Genomic DNA, 25,493 nt, shown 5'->3' with positions numbered 1-25,493 from the left:
CGCCCAGCCCTACATTGGACCTTTAAAATCCTTTGCTTTGTGAATGCAATACCTTTGTTTATTTCTGTTTACTTAATTCTCTTCTATCTACATTGGAAATCATTCTGAGTTTGATCATTCAGTAAGAAGAAAGGATGTTTCCATTTCAGCATCTCCCACTGTGTAACTAGTTAAATCCACACTTAACAGCTTTTTCAAGCCATTGGTGGGACCGGGAATTAAGTCAGACTATTAAAAAATAAATACATATTTGAGATTTTTTTAAACGTTACAGAATTGGTTAGTTCTAACCAAAAAGAGCATTTCTTACATAATACCTTACAAATATTATGGTATGTAAGGTTAAATCAACATGGTGAAGAGAAAAGTTTTGGATTTGTAACATTTGGACGATTGTTTAAAAATACGTAGTGTCTATTTACACTGAGTACAAATAGCCCGCCTTGTTGACAGAGACTATTTACACTAGCTCCGCCCACCAATATGTGATTGGAATAGGGAAAGTGTAAGATTGACGCCATTTCAAAGTGTAAGATTGACTGGGGTTCTAATCCCGCTGAAAACCTTCTTTAACCTTTTTTATTACGTTACAGATCATAAAGGCATTTGTTTTCAATAAAATTGATTTATGACTTAAAATTCATTTTTATTCATAAACTTTAGGTTTAGGGTAAGGTTACCTCTGTCTAGGGTTGGGAATCGAAAATCAATTCCAATTTGGAATCGGAATCGAAAGGCTAGGAATCTGATCGGAATCGAAAGGAATAGGAATCGGATACTTGAGATTAAAATTTGAATTCCTCTTATCAATTCCTGTGTGCATATTTTCAGAAAAGTACATCCTCTGCATGATCTGCTGATATCTCAATAAAAGCCCTTATGAAAATGATCGATATTTTTTACTATAGTAAGCATAGTTTAGCTATAGAATTTGCTTTAAAGCACAGGAATCACAAATTAACCATAGTTGCATTATAGTAACTGCAGTTTAACCATGATGTAGTTCAACCATAATACAAATTGTAATAAATCAGAAAAGGTGTGTTTCTATGTGTAAATATACAGAAAACGGTGCTCATATATATATATATATATATATATACTGTATATATACAGTATATATATATTGCAAACAAGTCAATAAGCAGGCTAAATGACCATACAGGTTGATATCTAAATGTTTTACTTCAACTGTGGAATCGAAACTGGGAATCGATAAGAATCGAAATCGATAAGCAGAATCAGAATTGGAATCGGAATCGATAAAATTGAAACGATTCCCAACCCTACCTCTGTCTGGTAGGTATAGGGCTTTAATATCTCAATAAGTTGCCATCATTTTAATATTTTTTATTATTAATGAGTCCTCATTAGACAATACTGAGGTGCACATAGTAATGTTATCTGCCACTATTTCTAAGTAAAAAGCATCTAACTACTCTTTCTCCTATATCATCAATTGCTATTTACACTTAGTGCAAATAGCCGCTGCCTTAAAAATATATGGCAGCAGCTATTTGCACTAGTGTAAATAGCAATTGATGCTATTTACACTAAGTGAAAATAGCGACAAATGCTATTTACACTAAGTTTAAATAGTAGTAAGTTCTGTTTACACTAAGTGAAAATAGCAGCATTTCTTAGCGATATGCTATTTACACTAACCAAAAATAACTGTAGGGCCTATTTTCTTTGGAATAAGTAGAAATAGTAGTTAGATGCTTTTTACTTATAAATAGTGGCAGATAACGTTACTATTTGCACCTCAGTATTGTTGTACATTAAACATTATGCAATAATAACAGACAGTAAATCATTATGTTTATAAAACTTATTAAAATGATTGCAACTTATTGAGATATTAAAACCCTATACTTACCCCTAACCTTACCCTAAACCTAAAGTTTATGAATAAAAATGAATTTTAAGTCTTAAATCAATTGTATTGAAAACAAATGCCTTTATGATCTGTAAAGTAATAAAAAAGGTTAAAGAAAGTTTTCAGCGGGATTAAAACCCCAGTCTCCCATGTCGCGCTATACAGACTTTACACTTTATGCTACTCTAGTCGCTATTTGAAATGGCGTCAATCTTACACTTTCTCATTCCATTCACATATTGGTGGGTGTAAATAGTCTCTGCCAACAAGGCGGGCTATTTGTACTCAGTGTAAATAAACACTATGAAAATACGTATATACTGTATATTAAACCTAATTTTGTGTCTTGGAAATAGTGTTGAACAACGCACGGGCCTCTGTTTTAGTATTATTATTACACTTTGAACTATTTATAGCTATTGTGTCTAGTATCAGTGTCTGAAATTAATTCGTGCATTTACAGCAGACTGTGATTGCCTTGCAAAGTCTACATTTTTCAAATAAAATTGAGTTGAGTAAAAGTGGAAGAAATGCAGAATTGGCTAATTCAGATGTTTGGATTTGGGTCTTAAACGCCAGCAGCAGAAACATATTAAGTAGTTTTATTAACTTAATGAGGCTGTCCATGGACTGATCTGACCAGGGTGCAATGAGAGCAGTTAAAAATAAAACATTGAAGTATTGTGTACTGTGTTCTACATGAACACTTTTGAAGTGAGTGTATTAGCATAAGAACAGAAGGTTATATAGCTTTCTCAATGCTTTTCATGTCCTTAAGCCAGGTCAGCACATCAGCCTATGAGGGTAAGAATGGCCACGTGTATTTACACAGGCATAAAGGGATAGTTCACCTAAAAATGAAAATTCTTTCATCATTTACTCACCCTCGAGTTATATAAATGTCTTTGTTCCGATGAATACAGAGAAAGATATTTGGAAGAATGTTAGCAATTTTCACTTCTGAGTAAATGATGACAGAATTTTCATTTTTGGGTGAACTATCCCCTTTAAAACATTGTCCAAATGTTCTTGTGTGGAACCTAAAAAGTCCTGTTATTTGGACTGAATGTGTCAGAGATTCAATTTCTGCCTTAAAACATCAAATCGAGGTTTTACGTGCAGTTTTTAAGAACACAGTGGATGTTTTTGACAGGAACATGTTGTTTTAATTATGCCCACTGAAATATTATAGGTAGACAAACACCTGCTTGCTTTAATTGTGCCAGTATTAACACTTAGAATTGGACCTCAGACTAATCAGGTCCAGACTTGACGTCAGTTTGGCCGTGATCCGGGTGCACACAGGGAAGGGAATGGCTTATGACTCAAGTGTAATAATGTCAAGTGGATCTCACTTTTTAAAATTTACAAAATGACCCCTTTGCATTAGTCTGGGTTTGTGATGCCCATTTTATGAGAGAACGACTTTGCTTCTTAATCCTGCCCAACTTTGAAAGCATGTTCAACCTTTTGAAACTGATGTTAATGTTTGTAGTACGAAAGGAACATTAAAAAGTGCTGAAAAAGGATCGGAAAGTGTTCTGCATGACATACAAAAAAAAGGTGTCCTGAGAAATCACATCTGTCTCTATGACACAAAAAAGTTGACCACATATTGAACAAGCTTAAAATAATTAAAAAAAAACGTTTAAGCTACATATATGCTATAGATGAGCCAATCATGAATTCATGTGTGGATATGAGCATTTAGACTTTTTTATTATTAAATTTATTTATTATTTATTTATTTTTCTTTTAAAAAGTACAATTATTATATTATTTTTGAATTTTATTATTGCATTATACAATCACATTCCTGATTGTCGCAGAATAAGAGACAAATATTCCCCTTTTCTGTCCCACAGCCCCATGAGGGCAGTCGGATCTGGAAGATGCACATGGTGAAGGGTCAGGACGGACTGGGTATCCAGATCACTGGCGGTCGCGGGTCTAAACGCTCTCCTCACGGAATCATCGTGGCCCACGTGGAAGAGGGAGGAGCTGCACAGAGGTACAAAGCCCTCAGGTTTTCATTTGCTGCCGTGGCAACGGTAGCTGCCGTGGTGACACCGGTCATCAGCATCTTATGCATATGTAAGCATCAGCGAGTTTTAAGTGCCCTCAACGATACTCATTAATCTTCAAAGCCATTGTGACTTCCCCACACAGACACATGGACAATATTCAGTCACGCTGCCAGACAATAATAATCAGTTGACAAGGTACCGCAAGCTTATATAAGTCATGATGCTCTGTGTCGCCTTGGAAAATGCTCAAGTTTAATGAACAGTGTCTCTACTTTGCACTGCTCGTTTATGGTAGTAGTGTCGAGCTTGTATCATACATGCAATGTGTAAAGCCAGTGTGTGGTATGTATGCCGATACTTGGCATTTTGAAAAGTTATTGAATGTCAGGTATCGTCCTAAAATTTATACCAGACAAATTTGTTATTGCTCAGATGTTGCTTTTGTAATAGCTCAGGGTGTGACTTTGTATTACACCATGTTTGGTGTCAGTTTCAACATTGTTTCAATATTATTTTTCCTGAAGAATAAGCAGTTGTTTAGAATACATACACAAATGACAATGTTGTGAATAGAATAGCTCAAATAAGGTGGTTGTGGAAAAATGTAATGGAAAATGGGTTTATATTGACATCTGTGAAATCTTTGATAGCTGTGAGCCCAGCGTAAATACGTTTAGTGTGAAATGTCTTTATTTGCTTTACATGTAATCTCATTACTGTCTAGGATACCAAAATAGAGCTGAATTATTTTTGGATTTGTCATTCTCTTGGAATCTCTTTAATTTATACAAACAATAGATGAAATAAAACTGTGGGGAAAAACTAGTCTTTCACAAATCATTTCCCTTGGACAAGCTTATAATGCGTAATCTTTGTGTTTAAAGCTTTTACATGTTAGGGAATTCGCTGACTTGCTTTTCATTTATGTAAAATGTGGCAAAGTTCGTAGAAAGCACAACAACCTGATGTAATGAGCCTACGTGCTTTAAAACAGAAAGGTAATTACTAAACAAAAGTGTGTTTCAAATCTTCCTTTCTAGTTAGTGAGGTGCAAGAGGGCGGTCAGATCAGGGTCATCACTGCAGCATGATGTTAGTAGATATGAAGTTTCCTGTTCTTATATAACAGCTAGCTCTAAGAGAACTTCACATTCATTTGTCTGTGAGGCGAAGCCCTGAGGAGTTTAAATCATTCTCTCTTCACTGCACACTGTTCCTCAACTTTACCGTAATGAAGCCTCAATTCAGCGCCCAGGCATGAATGTCTCAAAAAGTCTGAGGACATTTTACAATGACAAATGGCAAAACTCGCAATGATGCCTTTGTGGGATTTCATGTGAATAAAGTCTGTTTATGCTTCTTGATAACAGATTCATGATAATGCAGTATGTTTATTACATATAATATGATGTTTCTTCTGCATAGATAGATACATACACTGTCAAAAATAAAGGTGCTTAAAAGGTTCTTCACAGCGATGCCATAGAAGAACCAGTTTTGGTTCCACAAAGAACCATTCAGTCAAAGGTTCTTTAAAGAACCATCTCTTTCTCACTTTTTATAATCTGAAGAACCTATTTTCACCACAAAGACCCTTTTGTGAAACAGAAAGGTTCTCTAGATGTTAAAGGTTCTTTATGACACCAAAAGGTTCTTCTATGGCATCAAAGAACCTTTTGAAGCACCTTTTTTAAGAGTGTACTTACATTGCATGTGTATGCAACTGATTTGACAACATTTTAAACTTCCAAGATTAGATCCCCACAATCTTGTATTGCCCCACTAAATATTAGGTATAAAGATTTACATGAATTTAGAATGAATACATTAAAATTATGTTTAATATCATAATACAGTACATGCTTCTACACCATACACACGTGGCTCTTTTCAAAAATCATGTGGCTCGCCAGGTATCTTACCCTTCACCAACATTTGATCGTTAAAAACATCATAATACATATGAATATTTCAGGTTGTCCTGGCCAATACACGCATGCAGTGCTATGCGCAAGCCGCGTCATGACACTAATCAACGGCAAACAACAGTTATATGGTAACCCCTCGCGCCGGCAGCCCAGCATCATATCGAAAGCCAACAGGCTCCCAATTCGCGTGCTTTTTACCCAGAGCGCGAGGTCTTTAGAAGAGCGAGCGTCATGCTTTTATTGAAAGTTACGGCTCTCTGTGTTGCCACGCTACATAATCACATGTAAAAAGTTTTAAAAACACATGGAAGCAGATGGAAGCAAACTGCGACGCGTCAGTATGGATGCGCTGTGTTTAGCTCCTCATTTCCGTCTGAGCAGTCTTTCTCGCATATGAAGTCCATACAGCTGTCAAGGTTGACAGAGGAGTTGTAATGCCGGCATGTAAGTGTCTTGACCACCTACGAACCGAACTACAAAGCTATTAGCAAGACGCTAGTTATGTTCGCTTTTATGATATGTTGCGCAGACCGATCGGCGTATGACATCAAAGTGCCGCGAGAGCAGAGCTCCGTGTGCTTTCGAAATGTGGTACTCTGATGTCACATTCGCCGATCATGCAGCATTTCAAGAAGTCGAACATTGCAATGCAAAGTCAGAACACATATGCAGTATTTTGTGAGTATCAGTACTATGAACGTGCACTTTTTAAAATTGTTAGATATAGTGAAGTTTAATTGAATGGAGGCCTAATGTAAACCTGTAAGTTGTTTATAAGTCATGGAAATATTTTTTTAAGAGACCCAGATGTATGCACTGTTTCGTTGGTTTCACTGTTTTTGCCTTGTCTGTGGACATGTTCTCTTATCGAAGGCAAAGAACAATTGATCCCCACAGGGACCATAAGTGGACTTTGGTCATAAATCAAGTTATTAGTATTGAAGACATTGAAAGATTTTATAGTTTTTGCAATGGCTCTTTTGCAAAAATAAATGAACCAAAACTGGAAAAATGGCTCTTTGGTTATAAAAGGTTCCCGACCCCGTTCTACACTCAAAAATAAAGGTCCTTAAAAGGTTCTTCACAACGATGCCATAGAAGAAGCATTTTTTGTTCCACAAAGAACCATTCTGTCAAAGGTTCTTAAAAGAACCATCTCTTTCGAACCTTTTTTGATTTGAAGAACGGATGTTAGGATGTTAAAGGTTCTTTATGGAACCATTTAGACAAAAAAGGTTTTTCTATGGCATCGTGAACCACCTTTGTTTTTAAATATGAGGTAACACACGCAGTTTCTATAAGTACCTATACAGTAGTATTGCATACTTTGTATCTTCAAAGAGTATTTAGTTTGATCAAATTTATTAAAGAACAATACAGCTGTACGATAATTTCTGGAAAAAGACGAGCTCCTGGAGGCATGTGGGCGGGGGAAATACAGCACGAGCACACAATACATCATCGCATAAGTTTGTGTTGTTTACATTATGCACGTACACGCCGATTGGCAACAAAACACAGACATATGACTTAGTTTGACTTACCGCATACGGTTCATGTCTGGCATCTTTTAGCACTGGGATTGCTCCATCTATCAGTTTCAAACGATCTCCAAATCCAGAATTACTGTATATCCACCGTTTATATAACATTCATCACCCAAATGCAGTGAGCAAACAAACACAGCTAAACTTCCATTAGCTGAGTAAAGCGGCATTAATGGCTGTGCTCTTTCTCTCACGCTCTTCCGGGAGAATTTTCCAATAAGGGACTAAGAACCCTTGTTACGAAACGGCAATCCATGTTTGATAAAAACTTTCCGAAACCTGTACAAACCCTGGCGGAGTGAATCGAGCACAGAAATACTATGTTATACGTTCAACTTGTTTTTTGACAAGTTGACCATGTTAAGCTTGAGAAGCCAGCACGTTTAACAGTGTAAAGAAGTCTGAATGCATGAAATAGCATGTTACCTTCACTTTAAGAGTATTATCAAATTTAATGTATGATTTGTTGGGCAAAAGAGAAAACACAAAATAAAGCAAATTAAAGATGAATTTGGGAAATCATTAATTATTCATTTTAAAAAATGAAAAAAAAAAATCATGTTAAGCATGAAGTGAAAATCTGATATTGTGACAGCCCTAATCTAATTAATTCCAAATACATAAATCAAGACCCATGTAATTTTTTTCCTGTTTAAAAAAATATGCCACATTATGGAAGTTAAATCGGTTTGATGTCGACTTGACCATTTCACTGTAATAGCTGCAACATAAAGTCAGGGGTGTCAGCGACATTTGACGGGTTAACCTGACCTTGCGGTTCTTTTTCAATTACAGAGATGGGCGTCTGAAGGCAGGCGATGAGTTGCTGATGATAAACGGTCACTCACTGGTTGGGCTTTCACACCAGGAGGCTGTAGCCATCCTCCGCTCTACCGCTGGATTGGTTCAGTTGGTGGTAGCCAGCAGGGTAAGTTTTACATACAGTAAGCCGAAGCAAAAATACTGTATCAGAATCATACTATACACTGTATGTGCATCATTACAGATGGAACTGTCTTCACACATAAATGTTAAGCAGTTCTTGCTGTATTTTACGAGTTCTTCTTTACGTAAAGTAAGTGTACCAACTATTCCAGAACGTATGTCACGAGCAGCTGCGTGTAGCAGCTAAAAAATTGAAGAGCGAAGCACTGATGGGTTCACCGCATTGCTTTGCGAGATAAAGTTAAAAATACTCTCGGTCTGCTCAAAGCCACACAACATGCTTTCTCCAGCTGCTCTTCCTTCCTTTCCCAGGATGAATCCGAAGTGGACTTCCACAAGTACCCGTCCACCAGCCTGCCCGACCTAGTAAGCACGTGCTCCGGTCCGGACGCCTTGCCCTCCCCCGGGGAGGAGAAGGAGAACATGGAACCGGACGTGGAGGACGTGAGGGCCAGCAGCCTTTCGCTGCCCACCCAGGACTTGGTACGTACGTCTGCTGCCTATCAGTCTAGATTATCTGCTGCTTTCATCTTGTACTGCCTCCTATGACCTCCGTTACACAGCTGGAGCTAGAACAGACTGTTTTCGTTTTGTCTGTTTGTTTATGACTAAAAGGTTGTTTTGAGGATGAAAGCTTGAGTGATGTGAAATGTTTATTATGATATGTTTATTATATAATAATGTGTATAAGCGCCAGTGTATGCGTTTGTTCCTTTCACCCCTCGTTGGCGCCTCGTTGAGGTGTTTGATAACAGGCGAACGCCTGTTTGTCTGATACGAACTAAAGAAGTTATCAGATATTTCTCAGCAAAATCTAAACACCCGCAGAATGTTGTAATTAAAATACAGCTTGTCCTTTTAAGGGAAGCACAGTTGTCTCTTTATCTCTTTGCCTCTTTTGATCTGTGTGCCAGGGGCCCCATTCGTGTTCTTGAGACTCTCTATCTGTTGTTTTGTCAAAAAAATATTACTGCCACTTTTTACCAAGCAGCCATTGGCTCTGCATTTGTTCGTTTCATCACAGATAAGAAATTATTCATTTGCCCTGCGCTAGCAGCCGTGCATCAAATCAGTAATGCTACACGCCGTTAATGTTTAATCATACAAAACGAATGTAGCGCTAGTTTGATAAACGCTGGCGACAACTTGGCTAACACTGGTCATTATGTGATTCAGCGGCGAACTGACAGGATCACACAACTCAACATGTTACGATCATATTCCTTAAGTGTGATTTTAGAGATCAGTGCTCATGATGTCTTGCCTGAGATCTTGAGATTGCGTTGCAGGGAAAAGTGGGTCATTTCCCCCACCACATCTTTATTGAGCTTGTGTTCTTGCCTTCATGAGCAGACGTTCTGCTTGCTGTGTGATTACATTAGCATTCCACACCTCCTGCTGATTGTAGTTGTGAATTTGAGACAGTAAAGCTTGTGTTTGTTTCACCTGAATTGAAAACTTGACAGATGTGATCTCAGATGTGGTCATTCGTAGTAGAAGTCCTCAACTTTTAAAGAAAAGATGATTTAGGAATTATTTGCCATACTGACTATAGAAAGTATTACTACACAGACGCGAAAAAAATGAAGAGACTATCCCAAATTCATGAAATCAGCATTTCTAGGTGTATTGTGGCCATTTCAGTCCAGTGTCTGTTGAATTTCAACAAAATCAAACCTCAGGAGTGACATAAAGTCATCCAATAGCAATGTGAAAGAATAACAGCATAAGACAAGACATGAAAACTGTGATTAAAAATCACATAAAAATGTTTTTTTACTTTTCCTAAATACATGTACAAATATTACTGTTTTATTGTTTAAAAGTGAATATGAACTTGTTTTCTTTGCAGTATTTGAGGTCTGAAACAATACAGAGCATCTTTTATGTTATATTCACCTGTTTGCAGTTTTCGTTTTCTGCAAATAAATGTAAATAATATAAAATAATAAAATAGTATACAATCTTTTTATTTGATTGAATAATATTGCCAGGTGTTCAAAGAATGAAAAACATTTTTTTTTACCTAAACACATAACCTGTAAATAGTCAATTCAGAAAAACTGAAAATAAATTTAAAATGTCTGTTAATTTTTTCTGCAGCTGTATATGTATTACTGATTTAGTCTATTTATTCCAATGACATTTGAAGTATATTTCTGTCAGGACCACTGACTTCAAATATTTAAGGTTGACGGAATGAAACTCTCCACCTGTTCATGCAGCCTTGCATGGACAGAGCTGGAGCGCAGCAATACATGTCGCCCCACCCGGGGAACCTGAAAAGCTCATGATGCGTAACATTAAATTAAAATGATCCGACAGAGACAGGCAGCAGGGTTCCTACGCGTTTTGGAAAAGTATGGATTTTTCTTTGATGTTTTTCCAGGTCTGGATTAGTATGAAAAAAAGAAAATTGAGTATGGAGAAAATGATGAGTTTCCAGACTATTCGGTTTTCTAAAATATAAAATTAAGAATTTCTGATAATAAATTTATTTTTATGAAGTTTGGAGCATGTTTTGTGTGCTGCCAAAAGATCGGCGCTATATTGTATTTCAATCTGGTAATATTTGTATAAAAATATCAATTGACCATGTGTCATGATCGTGGGTGGTGAGACAAGGACAGAGGACCCAGGTGCAGACAGTGGGTAAGGGGTTAACAAGATGTTTAATAAATAATAAAGACAAAACCAAAAAACCCACGAGGGGGTAACATAACAAAACAAGGGAATATAGTAACATGACAAGACAGGACAGGACTAAGACTAACTAAACTTACACAACAACTACAGTTAACACTTGACATAATTTACAAAATGACTACATTAGACTAAACTTGACAAGACACAGGGACTTACACCACACTAATCAAAATGAACCAGCACAGGACAGAAAGGGCATTATAAAGGGGATAAATCAAGAGGGGAACAGGTGAAGGGCATGAAACAATAAACTAGCAATAACGAGGAGACAAGAGGGCGGGAACAGAGACGAGATGGGTGTATGGAAGGCCATAAGGGCCAAAATTACCCCTCTCCACATGAAATATGGGGTTCTGTCATGATCCTGCCACTAGACCACGGAAAACATGACATGATGCGGCAGAATCATGACACCATGTTTACTCATCACTGATAAACATAAGACAGACATGGTTTTAGCTATTGTTATCTAATTTGCACTCCAATTGTTCTAAAATGCACATATGTAGCTCAAGAAAATCTTTTTTGTTTGGGACAAACTCAGTTTTTGGACCTCGGTATATCTAAAATCCTGCGTATGGCCTGGATTGAACGTCGTCTAATTTTGGAAGAAGCCAAGTTAATGGACTTTAGTTCTCTTTTCATGTTCATTAATGAATTATATTTCACCAATCCTTCTGTTGCTGTGGGTTAAAGTTTACAGTTATTTCATTTGACAAATTATTAACATTGCACTAAATTCCAATAAAATGTTGTGCATTGAACATGTCTTGGTTTGGTGTTAATTAATTTGTATGAGGTATAGCTATAACATTCCACTGATTATTTGGCAAAATATTATAATAATATACATGCGAGCAGTTCGATTTGGTCTGAAAAATCTTCAGCGAAGTCTGAATGTTTGAGTCTGGAAAAGTATGGAACTTAGAAATGGAAAATGTGTAGGAACCCTGAGGCAGATATGTATATAAGGAGCAAAGAAAGGCAACTTAAATAGGATGCAGTCTAGTATGTGTTGTATGACTATTGGTTAACGTTGATTAGCTGCACCTGATGTGATCGGCTGATGCAAGCTTGACTCACGTGACGTGAACTGATGCTACGCTTGATATCTGAATGGTATGGACTACAAAAGAATAGAATAGAATACCACTAATATTAATACTAAATGGTTGATCAGTAATGAACACCGTCCACAACAGCTTCCACTCCACACATTCAAGTTAGAAGGAGGAAGTTCTTTCAGCTTTGCATTAACAGACAAAGATCATCTTAACCTATTTGAACAACAGGAGGACTTTAACTTTACCAGTAACTAGATAAACACTTGTAAGTAGAAGCTTAACAGGTTTAAATAGCCTCTTGTGCTTCCCCTCATTCTGTTTGAATGCTACTCCAATTTTTTTTCTGTACTGAGAATTCTGTCCCTCCAGGCTTTAGTCTCTAGTGAATGACAGAGGGGGCGCCCTTAAAATAAATATAATCTTTTACTTTGGTTCCCATGTTTCCCATGATTCATTGACCCTGGTGCTTATCGGAATGGGTTCCAGTCATGTGCTGTGTTTGTTATTTTATTTATTGTAAATAGAGAAATCTGTGCTATTCAAGAACAACAAACATTAAGACAGCATTTACACTGTAAAAAACTGAAAAGTTTAACGAACTGTATACGACAACATTGTGAAAACGATCTGCACGATGAAAGCAGCCATTTTGCTGCGTGTTTTACCACTCAAGAGAACGTGTCCTGGCACTCAAGGGGGCGTGTCACGGCATGTTCACGTGGGAAAGTGAAGTCAAACCCTCTATACTCGCGCGACTGAACACGTAATATGCATGCGCGTGACATTTTCAGAAAGTTCCGCCTTGCAGTTTACACAGAGACGATAACGATGCCGTTTTCCAAAAAGTTGCGTTTTCAGTCCCTCAAAACACCATTGTCATGTAAACGAACGGCTAAAACTTTACACGTGAAAATGGCGTCATGTAAACGGCATGGAAATAATGACTAGGACAAATAAAGATGGTTATCACTTTAAATGTCACTTGAGTCTAGTTCTGAACACAAAGGGCATTTGTAGATAACTTTTTCTCAGAGTTAAATTTAATTTGTTAAAAAAAAGAAAACAAATAATAATAAAAAAATACGGGATATACTAGAACACACATAAAAATATGATGATGAGAACCCAGCATGAATGTGACATTAGCAGGACATATTGAAGAGTTTTTTTAAAACAATTCTTGGGTAAATTGTTGTATTGAAAATTTATCTTAGAATAGAAAGTGAACAATTTACGTTACAATTTGGCTTGCTTTTCATGAATATTGCAACTTTCTATAAATCTGCATAGCTTGTATAAAGCTTAACAAAACAGTTAATGCAGAGGTACTGCTCTTGTCACTCCAAATTATTTGGACTTTGTGGTTTTCTGCATAGTTTGCTTCAATAATTAAACGGAAAACAACGAGAATGTAATTAGGCCGATTCATTTTTCAGCTTCCCACACTTTGCTCACACTGACATTCCAGATCAAAACACCTTTCCAAACTGTTCTTACACTCCCTTTCAGCATCCCGCCAGAGCGCAGGGCGGCACTGAGTGGTCACTTTTATATGGGTGTCCAGCGCTACAGGGTTGGGTGTGTCTCCAACAGCAGCTTGTCAGATTTGATCTGAAGGGGTTTTGATGAGACAAAGGGGGAGGAAAATAAAAAAACATGGAAGGCAAGGGAAGAACACAGCTACGACTGTCACGTTGAGTCCTGCGAGGCACAGAGGTGTGGGGTTTGAGGAAACCGACCGGCTCACCTGCGACAGCTCTGTTCGTGTAGCTTGTTCATACGGGAGATGGATTTCATTTCTGACAGCCGTGGGAGGGTGTTCCTGTCTGCATGCCTGAAAGAGAGCAGCGGATCATCCGCTTCATGTTGCTGTTTAAACTTGTTTCAGGACACAGGAGATGTGCGATAAACTGGAGCTCGCATATTTTTTCTTTTTATATTTACAGTTATTTATTAGTTATTCATTAGTTATTCAACAGTATTGGTTCAAGTTGGTTAATTTGTTTTGAACATACAGTACCTGACCATTTGACCAAGAGCACATAGCACTGTAACAAAAGCTCAATAAAAGGGAAGGAAAGAGGAGGGAACCGGCGAACAATCACAATAAACTTTAATCAAAAATAAACAAACAATAATCTGGAAGTAAAAAGGCCAGCAGCCACCTCACAGTCGACTGCCGGCCACACAAATAAAACTTAACATGTCCGGGCCCAGTCCTCTCTCGCCGTATCCTCCTGTCGCTCGTCCTTTTATGCTTCCGATCTCCTCCGTGAGAGATGCTCCTCGCTTCCTCCTCCCACGGCTCTCGTCACGCCTCCCTCGTCACAAGCACATTTCCAAGAAACCTTCATAAATACTTTGACTTTTAAAGGTCCAGTGTATCAAATTTAGCGACATCTAGCAGTGAGGTTGTTATTGCACCCACCCAATGCTCTCTGTAGAATAGTTTGTCTGTTTAGGGCTACTGTGGAAACAACATTGCGAAATCCGTGCAAGGGGGCCCTACATAACATTGCATGACACTACATAAACCAAAGTAGGACCTTAAAAATCACAAAATATTTACTCTTTAAGTGGACAAGAGATTTGCTTTCTTTTCGTGAAATTGTGAAAGAGTTCACGTACACTGCAGTGTAACATTCCTTCAAGTCCTGCACAGTAATGTTAGAGGGATAGTTCACCCTAAAAATGAAAATTCTGTCATCATTTACTCACCCTCTTGTCATTTCAAACCTGTACAGTTTGTCTTTCTTTCTTCTGCTGAACACAAAAGAAGATATTTTGAATAATGATAATGATAATAACTGAACGGCGGGGCCCATTCACTTTTATTGCATGAACACAACACCAATGCAAGTCAACCGTCGTTGTTCGGTTACCAACATTTTTCAAAATATCTTCTTTTCTGCAGTAGAAAGAAAGTCATACTGTACAGGTTTGAAATGACACGAGGGTGAGTAAATGACACTTGTAGAACATGTTTAGTCAATTTTTTATTTGTCCATTAAGAGCCATTTTAAGATCTTCTGTCTCACTTTTCAAGGCAAGCTCCCTTATTTCTTCTGCTGTTTCTTCTTCAGTTTACAGATCTTGACAGGCTGGAGGATCGTTGCAGGTTTGAGGGTCCCAAGGGATGTTGTCGTAGCCCCACACCTATGAAGTTCCGCAGCAGATCCCAAGGTCACACATAAATGAACAAACATAAATTCTATCAGGTCAAAACACTGCTGAGCATGAAAATATTGTAATGAGATTAAACGTTCTTGGACTTTTGCCAAGGGAGGCTTCACCAATTCTAATTCCTTTGTTATAGATTCTAGTATAAAAAAGGTGTTGTGAAAATATTTTTTTATATTCATAATTATGTGTGTTAATGAACATAAACATTTAAACTAAATTAAAATAAAGTTTAATAACAGTCTATTCTTAACAAACGCTTCTTAAACCATTACAGTCTAAAACAGTGGTCACCAACCCTGCTCCTGGAGATTTTCCGAGACACACCTGGACTATCTAATCAAGAGCTGCGTTCCATTTGATAGGGTTCCTACGCAGTGTTCACTACTCCCTGAGCACGGGATATCCGTCGAAGTGGACTTCGCTGACAAAAACCCTTAATTGGAATGCCCTGCAACGTCATCAAAGAAAGGCAACGGCAGGGTTGCGCAGATTATAATATAAATAAATATTGTAACTTTACTTTTAAATTTAAAATAAATATATATAAACGTAACACGCATTATGTATCTAATCAATATAATCTTAACTTTTGTTTATGTTGGTATATATTATTTGACTGATGCATTTTTGATAATTTGAAACTCTACTGTTATGCAATATAAAAACACACTTTAATTTGGTCAACAACGTGAAGATATGTTCTTAATCCATGGTCGCGTCAGTCTCATCTCGCTTTTTTCCCTATGTGGTGCAGCTGTAAACATTCCTGAGGCAAATAAATAACACAACATAACTGCTGCTGCTTACCACTTTTACATTAGTTTGTATAATAATAGCAAAATGGATGAATCCTTACACGCATATGAAAACTACTTTTTAATTGCACAATAAAATATAAATACAAATAAATACATTCATCATCTTGAGTGTGTAGCCTATATAATAACAATGCTACAAAAAGTAAAATAACATATTTACGTGAAGCAAACCACAGTATTTAATATAATTAACATTAATTAAATAAACTTTCACAATGTACAAAAGGCATACGTAAACTCGTCTGTTGTTTTTCTGACTCGTGATGCGGGGCTCAATGGTAGTTGGGTGATTTTCCCTTTCCACTTCTGGCGAAGTGATATATCGATGTTGCTTAATTCCCTACGCCGTTCGCAGTGCCCTTCGAACTGAACATGTTCGCTCCCTTCGGATTGTTAACTCACTTAAGATGGCGGAACACCCTGTGAGGTCCACTTCGCAGTCCACTTACGGCTAAATGGAACGCACCCAAGGTGTGCAGGGTTGCTTGATTGTGCTGAAGCAGGGTTGGAGCTTCAGTCTGCAGGACGGTAGATCTCTAAGAGCAGGGTTGGGGACCACTAGTCTAAAACATGCTAGGTTATTTTTAACCCAGTGTAGGGTCAAAAAAGGACAAACACAGCTTGTGCCTGGGTTAAATAAACCCATAAAATGTTTATATTTGACCCAACAATTTGATTTAAACCACCCAGCGTAGGTTAATTTACAATGGAACATTTGGGCTCATTCTTCTTGACCCTAGACTGGTTTGAAATAACTCAGAACTTCATTTGAGATGATCCTTCACTTTGAATATAAGTATATGAAGAGTTTGGTTCCAAAATGAGATAACTAACAATTTTTAAAAATCATGTTTTTTTATTATGTTATCATGTTTTTATTCTGTTTGTTAGCTGTATTTTTGGAGTTATTATGGCTTAAATCAAAACAAACCAACTGCAGTTTGATTGATATTAGTTGAAATGCACAATATTTATAGTTATCTCATTTTGGAACCAAACTCTTCATATTTAGATGTCATTATCAATATCAAATGAACTCATTATGGTCAGGTGGAGGGAGCCGCCTGGAGTCTGTTGGTGAAGACGATGAGCTTATCGTGGAAAACGGTGATACAGGAAGTGACATGGCAGGAAAGCCAGCACGAGGAGGACGCAAACACTCTCTTCCCCAGCAACTTGACACAGTCGGCATCCGACAGGTCAATGCAGCATTCATCATTTCCTTTACCTAAGTTAAAACCTAGCCTATATGTTCAATTTTTACCATATTTTGTATTGACCCATTATGATCCTTTAAATTCTGTGTGTTGCAACTAATATAAAAAAATAAAATAAAGACAGACTTCAATACGCAGTCTTTGACTCAAGGCTGAAAGTTTTTTCTTGACTGCCTTAGATATCATTTTTGTTAAATAAATTACGCTTTTAACAAATAGCAATCGAAAAATAGTAACAAATCCTGTATTCACTAGCTGCCTGTTTTCTTACAGTTTTTTCTTACAGCAATATTTTATTATCTCAGTGTTTATTCATAACCTCTTTTAACATCCTCTTCAGGAATATCAAATCGTGAAGAAATCGGCACGTTCCCTGAGCACTGTTCAAGTGGAGTCTCCATGGCGACTGGCACAGCCATCTATAATCTCTAACATTGTTCTGATGAAAGGACAGGGCAAGGTAAGGGAGACTCTGCTTCCAGAACAGTACATGCTGTGTTCTTTTTAAGCTGTTTTAAAATATATATGATTTTATATACAGTATGGACACTTACTTTGATCCAATTTCATATATTGGGTACAGCTGTAGGATTGTAAACCCTGGCTAATAAAATGATTTGAATGTGTCTAGGGTCTCGGGTTCAGTATTGTTGGAGGACAGGATTCAGCTCGTGGGAGGATGGGTATATTTGTCAAGACCATTTTCTCCAATGGAGCAGCTGCAGCTGATGGGAGGCTGAAAGAAGGTAGATAGACACTCCTGATACAGTGAGTGATGGAACATTTGATCATCAAAGCAGTTGGACACCATAGAATCCAAATGGCATGAGCATAATTAGCTGTATTCTCACAGTCTCTAGCTTTCATCATTGGTGAACATCGCTCTGTTTTTCACGTTTAACTCTTTCAGGCGATGAGATATTGGAGGTGAATGGAGAGTCTCTGCAAGGCCTCACGCACCAGCAGGCCATTCAGACGTTTAAGGTATAAACCGCTCAGTCATACTCAGTCACAACCGCATTGGAGAATTAATCCTGGATCGCTAAACTCAATCCTGTGTACTTGAATTGCTTTCATAGCTGTGCAAGCAACAGTTTGTAAAGGAAGGTCCTAGAAACATAATGTTTGGTGTTCAATAGATTCATTTTTTGTTTGACACACCAGTAAAATCGTTTGCTTGAGGTAATGGGAAGTAAATGCACACATGCTACCAAATCCCGACAGCAGCTGGCTTCTTATTCGTCCCGGGTATCTAACGTATGACGTTTTCCACTGTTTAGCAATTAAAGAAGGGAGTCGTGACCCTAACTGTTCGGACCCGTCTGAGAAGTCCCAGTCTTACGCCCTGTCCCACGCCCACACTGCTCAGCAGATCCAGCTCTCCAAACTCAAATGCTAGCGGTGGAACACCAGTCCCTGCAGGTTTTGAAGATGGGGATTCTCGTAGGGGGCCCGGTCCCAAAGATCGCATTATCATGGAGGTTACATTAAACAAAGGTACAATCATGACTTTTTAAATTAATTTTTTAAGCTGCACTCTGTCACTTTCTTGGTTGAAAAGAAACAAAAATCATTAGAAAGCTGTTTTTAAAACTATCTCCTTTCCTTATCCCGAGTTGCAGTGGTAAGCTTCTAATAATGATTTATCAGTTGAGCTGTCGAGTACGATTACATGGGTAATGTCAGTTTTACATCATTTGACTTCAGCCTACGAAACGACAAAGACTCACACCCTGCACCAGAAAGAACTTGATCATGGTCTTATTACATGTCCAAATGAACTGTCGTGTCAAAATGAAAACTATTATTTTTGGATTAGCGTTCTAATAAATGGTCCCTTCTCATTTTGTGTTCTGTTAATGTACTCAGTTCAGGAACACTGCATATTTGTTTGACATGAATTATATGCGAAGCGTATGATCATTTTAAACAGAAAGTCTACATATTTTAAATCAAAGACACAAGGCTTGATTTCCTTAAGGGAATATTAGGTTCAGTAATCTGACTTCGAATTTATTTTAGGAGTTTTTTTTCTGATGTCTGAAATACGTTTATCCCTAAATCCAGCATGTACATGTCCTCACCAGAAAATAGAATCCGAAATCTTGCCTGGTGTGAACAACATGCTGTTATTTTGTGCGCTTCAGAGCCAGGTGTGGGGCTGGGTATTGGTGCCTGCTGTTTAACACTGGAAAACAGTGCTCCTGGGATCTACATTCACAGCTTGGCGCCAGGATCCGTTGCCAAAATGGATGGCAGACTCAGGTATATTTGTGATCCTATACCTCACCGTGTATTATTGTAAATAACTACTGTAAAGAACATGATGGTAACTATAAGTCTTTTGTTCTCATTTAAGTCCCGGTCTGTCAATGTTTAACAATGGTTAGTCAGGGAGAAAATTAGCTCAAAGCACGTGTACAGTTTTATTTTAGGTATATTACTGAGAAGAAAGTAAGGAAATACCCTTCATGCTCTCCTTCACGGCTCAAGCAGTGAAACTGCATTGGACTGTAGTAGACATCGGACTGCTATGATCTATCATCTTAAATTCTTCACTTCCAGTTAATTTAGGAAGGGAGAGGCAGGAATAAGACCCCACTTGGGAAAACAATCACACAGATCTTTATTTTCTTTATAGAGCCCACGGTGTGTCTGTACATGTGTTTGCATCAGAATATTCTTTCTAATGTGTTAAACATCCAATAAACCTGTCAAGTTTGTGTGCATAATTGTTTGTGATTTGCTGGTGTGTGTGTGTGTGAGTGAGTGGTGTGTATGTGCTTACTCTTGTTAAGATGAAACACCTCGCAGACTGAAGGGAATGTGCAATAAGAGCCAGAAGCTAATGAATGGGGTCTTTATGTCAAAACACAGACTTGTGGTTCAGAATGTTGGATCTAGTTGTGAAAGTGGTTGCAGCTGTGTGAAGGAACGATAAGGCAGTAATATTTTCAGATATGTCTTTTTTTTAATGCACATTGAGCATGTATTTCAACATATTTCACAATATTCTAATCTTTATTGTGAAGTATTTTATACTGTATCATTCCTGGGACAGGAAACCTAACAACCCCCCTTGATAGTTATTATATTAGACTGAAAATACCCAGTGTTCACTCGAAAGACAGCGAGACTGTTAATGCCACCAGCTTTTAAAGGATGTCAGACTGATACAAATTTGTTTATATTTAAATTTTCTGCCGCTGATGCTTTTTATTTTGTATAAATTCTTTCCACATTTTTTACTTGGTTATCAAATTAATATATTTTTGTTTAAAATGTTTCTAATATTCTTTATTATTGTTGTTGTTGTTGTAGATAATAATCTAATGATATAATAAAATGATAAATGATCATAATAATATTTATTTTAATACTTAACATAATATTTTTATGCAACCATTTTTTTCTCAATTGAATATAATATTATAATGTAATATTTCTCCTATTTTCATTCATTTTCTATGGTGGTCAAGAAGAAATGTTGTCATTTTTATTATTTTATTTCTCTTTATTATGCCTATTTAAAGCACCTTTATTTACCATTGTGTATAAATTAACTTGCCTTTACAGTTGTGGTCAAAAGTTTACATACTGTACACGTTGCAGAATCATACACCTACATATACCTTGCAGAATCTTGATTTTATAATAGAAAATGTTGTTTTTATCCTTTATTACAAGTCTAATGTGTGTATGTTTGTGTGTTTTAGTCGAGGTGACCAGCTCCTGGAGGTGGATTCGGTGAGCCTGAGACATGCAGCTTTGAGTGAAGCTTACGCTATACTGAGTGAATGTGGACCCGGCCCGGTCAGCCTCATCATTAGCCGACATCCCAACCCTAAAGTAAGAGCCAAACTACATGCATACAGTATGGAACTGCATCATGGTCCCTCTTTCGTTTCAATATAGCTTGTAGAAATTATATACGATACAGACTGCCTTATCATTAACAGTCTTTGTGAAACTACTGCAGTTAACAGAGTAGGCCCTAGTTTATAAATGAATAAACCCCAAACATCTGTGTGGTGATTTGGTCACACTGCTTCAGTCACAAGGGCCTCTGCCATATTGGTGCAAGTGGAAATCAAAAGCGTCATCCACCTGCTAAAGTTATAATTTGCTCCCAACATGAATTCTTGAAGATCGCCAAAAAGTAAACAACATTCCTCTCGCCCTCATGCTAGCATGACTTGGTTTCCTCCATCTAATGAATCAAGATGGTGAGAAATGTAGGCCAGGGTGGGGTACAGTGAGAGGTTTTAGTGTTTAGAATGTGCTGACTGTTCATTCGGCTTGCTAGTGCTAATGTAGCATGAGACAGCAGGGCTAGCTGCATATTTAGCATTTGACCCAAGGTCAGAAACTTTGCTCACAAGGGCCATTAATTACAAAACATGACATTTTCATGCAAGTTTGTGTAGCATCCGTGTGCAGATGGAACTTTCATTCCTTTTTGCATACATTTAGAAGTGTTTTCAGGCAAGTTGTTCCCGAGGTGTGAATGGGATGAGGTGTCCATTATATTACACTCAAGATGTTACTTTTATTATGTTTATAAAACTAGGTCATTTGACCTTTGATCAGTTCTGTTGAGTTTGAATTGAGAACAACTCTTACATTGAGGTCAACAATAACAAATAATCGGAAATAGATCTTGCAAAACCTGATCTTAATCAGGCTTTTCTACCAGAGCTCTGCAAGACAAATAGAGATTTTCTTTAGTTTCAGTGTGTCGAATCAAAACAACTAGGCTACATGACACAACAGAATAAATGTGTATCTTTTACACTCAAACGCCACTAAAAACCATTAATACCTTGTATTATTGTAATATGATTAATATTGTGGAATGTTAAATACCCAAAACAGATATGATTTCTTCACTGAATTTAGTTAAATCTATAAAATCACAATTATTTCACTTTAGTGCCATTATGAATGTTCATCACTGACTTAAAATTGAGTAAAACCTCTCAAAAGTGTAAAACAAGTGTAGATTAATGAAAAATGAAACAGATTTTTTAATTCACAGTGCCACCTAGTGGTCATATTGCCCTTGCCTAAATATTTGTACTATGATTTAACCAAGAAAAGCATTATTTTAGGATAATCAGATCAAAATACACTTGTTTGTATGTTCTTCATGGCTTTTTTATATCCTCAGGTGTCTGAACAAGAGATGGATGAAGTGATCGCTCGCTCCACTCACAGAGAGAGTCATTCTTCTCACACACTAGGTAAAGTGTCTGTTGTGTTCTGGTCTGTTTGAGGCTTAAGGCTTACATACAGCCGCAGAGAAAAATAAGAGACCATTCCCATTTTTAATTTAATCAGCGTTTCTAGATGTATTATGGTCATTCCAGTCCAGTGTCTGTTGAATTTCAACAAAATCAAACCTCAGGAGTGACAAAGTCATCCAACAGCAATGTGAAAGACTGACAGCATGACAAGACACATGAAAACTGATAAAAAGTTTTCCCAAATACACGTACAAATTTTACTGCTGTATTGCTTAAAAGTGAATATAAACTTGTTTTCTTTGCAATATTTGAGGTCTGAAAAAATACAGAGCCTCTTTTCTGGTACTTTGACCTGTTTCTCCCATTTTCCTTTTCTTCAAATAAATGCAAATAGAAACAATATTTTTATTTGCAATTTGGGAGAAATATTGTTAGTAGTTTACAGCATGAAACAAAAATGATACTTTTCTTTTTTTCTGCAGCATACTGTAAAGATATGATCAGTGTTGGGTGTAACTAGTTACTAAGTAATTAGTTACTGTAATTTAATTACTTTTCCCTTGAAAAAGTAAAGTAAGGGATTACTGTAATTTTCTGTAATTTAATTACAGTTACTTCTGATGTAATTAAACTAAATACTTAGTGTAATATATGTGTGTGTGCAAGGAATGGACATCAAAATTCCTTTAAACTTTAAAATCTGTGTTTTAATGTATGATTCTCACATTTGTAGTACTTTGGTCAGTTAATAATACTACTTTATCTAGTTTTATATTATTTATTTGAATGAATGAAAAGAGCCGTTTCATGTCTTTCTATGAATCACTTAACTAATCAAGGTTGATATAGGATATAGAAAGTAATTAGTAATAAGTAATTAAATACTTGTTGGAGAGAGTAATTTGTAAAGTAATCTAATTACACTATTGAATATGTAACTAGTAATTAATTACTTTTTCAGAGTAACTTGCCCAACACTGGATATGATTTACATATATTTAAAATTTTAGTTCATAGATGTTAGCATAAATAACAAATATTAGTTAAAATTCCCAAAATCTTTAAGTTCTAATGTTTTGGACTGTTTATTGAACAAATAAATGTCAGCAGAAAATACAGCACAGTTCGTTCAGTTTAGAGTCGTAATAGATTTGTCAATCTTCAACTGTTGTTGTTGGTTTTTTTTGCACAGGTCTGCCGTTTAAAAGTCCATCTCCCAGTGTTAAGTCCAGACATGGTGAAGGAAACCCTGCGCTCAGCTGGACCATGAAGAGGTTTCTAGAGCCAGCCAGCAGAGTAAACCAGAAGCTTTATTTTACAGATGAAATTCACCTTGTCAGCGATAACAAATTTGGGTTTTGAATAATAAAACTTTCATAATGTATGTTTTTTTAATATACATTTTAATTTGATTGCAGTTTAGGTACATGCACGCTACTGAGCTTTGTTTTTTAGAAGTACATTTTTATAACTGAACTTTTTCTTATACGCTCATGCGCCAATCTGACTTTCTGTCTTTATCTGGCCCTGCAGCAAGGCTCATTAAGTTCAGAGGCAGAGCTCTCTCAGTATTTCTCAGTTCATGATGTACCCAGCCAGTCTTCTCTCTCTGAGACCATGGCGATGGGATCCAGTGATGACGACATGCTTCACAGCAGCAGAAGCTGTAATACTTCTATTGAGGAAGCAGCAGCACCTCAGCCACATGGTAGCCACATTACCTTTCTACATTTATTCAGTATGTGTGTATTCATTCAATTTCCTATTTTCTATAATCACAAATGTTCTTGTCTGTCCTTTTATGATCATAGTTCATCGAGATGCTTCTTATAGAGGTTCAGACAGTAGCCCCACAACCCCAGACTGCTGTAAAGCCCCTCCTGGAGCTGGTCGTGCCGCCGACCCACCCCATCAAGCCAGCGTGGGAAGCAGCCCCAGTTCTGTACGCAGCCCCCTTCTCCGCCAGCGCCGGGTCATCTGCTATGAAGATGAACCCAGTGACGACGAGACCGGCCTTGAAGAAGACAACGGCCCCTTCAGTCGTCTTCTCCATGGTGTCTCTGAGTTCGGCCGCCACCACCAGGAAGAAGACTCGGGTATTGTAGTAGCCACCTCATCGCTTGAGGTCGATGATGAAAGCCAGGATAGCAGCGAAAGCCACAGGCAAATCGGCAGCGAACCAGCTTCTCTGCTCTACGGCAGCTCGCTAGAATCTGAGGAAGGATCCAGTGGGCCACCTGGGGCTGAATCTCCCTTCATGCCCATTCACTGTATGGAGCACAACACTGGGCCAGCTGGTGGAACCAACCTGGGTGTGAAAAAAGAGCCTCATAGAGAAGGACAGGAGTTTAAACGCTCACCCAAGTTGGAGCACAAAGCTGTGACTCGTGTAAAGAGCATGATGAGCATTGAGTGTCCCAACCCTCCACAAAGGGTCAAGGGTGAAGAGCCACCCTCAGTCCCAACAACCCCTGCCCAGGGTACGCAGAACAGCACACGGCCGCCTTGTAGACTGCTACACTGTAAGAAGGGGGAATCCAGTGACCTATCTGGGGTCTGCACCATTGAGACCATAGTGCTCCAGCGTGGAGAAAGGGAGTCTTTTGGTCTGGATCTGGAGATAAAGTCTGCTCCGCTCAGGGTGTTGATCACAGGACTGAGACCGGGAGGTGTTGCAGAGCGAGTAGGTTGGAATTCATGTAATGTTTTTATTGATTTTCGCGTTTTTAACATTCAGCAGAGTAGCAACCAAACATGAATTTTATTGATTGATCTGAATATAGCATTTACATCCAGTCCATTACCTGGGCCATGTCAAATTTCCCTCTAATTCTGTCAGTGTTCATTCACCCTCATGTCATTCCAAAACTATAGCCTATGCTGTTATTTTGCACTAAACACAAAATTTGATTGAAATGTAACCTCTCTTGTAGC

At 37.6% G+C, this 25,493-nt stretch overlaps 1 protein-coding gene across 1 annotated transcript in view; it reads left to right on the top strand.

Moving 5' to 3' along the window:
- The window catches only part of pdzd2 (PDZ domain containing 2), a 93,358-nt gene that overhangs the window by 54,692 nt on the left and 13,173 nt on the right, over positions 1-25,493 (top strand). Inside the window, 15 exon segments of the mRNA XM_057358263.1 lie at positions 3,745-3,890; positions 8,176-8,308; positions 8,638-8,808; positions 15,179-15,278; positions 17,147-17,295; positions 17,654-17,773; positions 17,945-18,059; positions 18,224-18,297; positions 18,594-18,810; positions 19,461-19,578; positions 21,030-21,162; positions 22,484-22,556; positions 23,752-23,855; positions 24,093-24,267; positions 24,371-25,242. Of these exon segments, the coding sequence (XP_057214246.1) occupies positions 3,745-3,890; positions 8,176-8,308; positions 8,638-8,808; positions 15,179-15,278; positions 17,147-17,295; positions 17,654-17,773; positions 17,945-18,059; positions 18,224-18,297; positions 18,594-18,810; positions 19,461-19,578; positions 21,030-21,162; positions 22,484-22,556; positions 23,752-23,855; positions 24,093-24,267; positions 24,371-25,242 (2,700 nt within the window).

This window comes from Triplophysa rosa, linkage group LG2 (genome assembly GCF_024868665.1).
Source record: "Triplophysa rosa linkage group LG2, Trosa_1v2, whole genome shotgun sequence".
Classification (NCBI taxonomy): domain Eukaryota; kingdom Metazoa; phylum Chordata; class Actinopteri; order Cypriniformes; family Nemacheilidae; genus Triplophysa; species Triplophysa rosa.
Note: the sequence above shows the minus strand (reverse complement) of the source record. Positions and strands in the feature narration are given on the sequence as shown.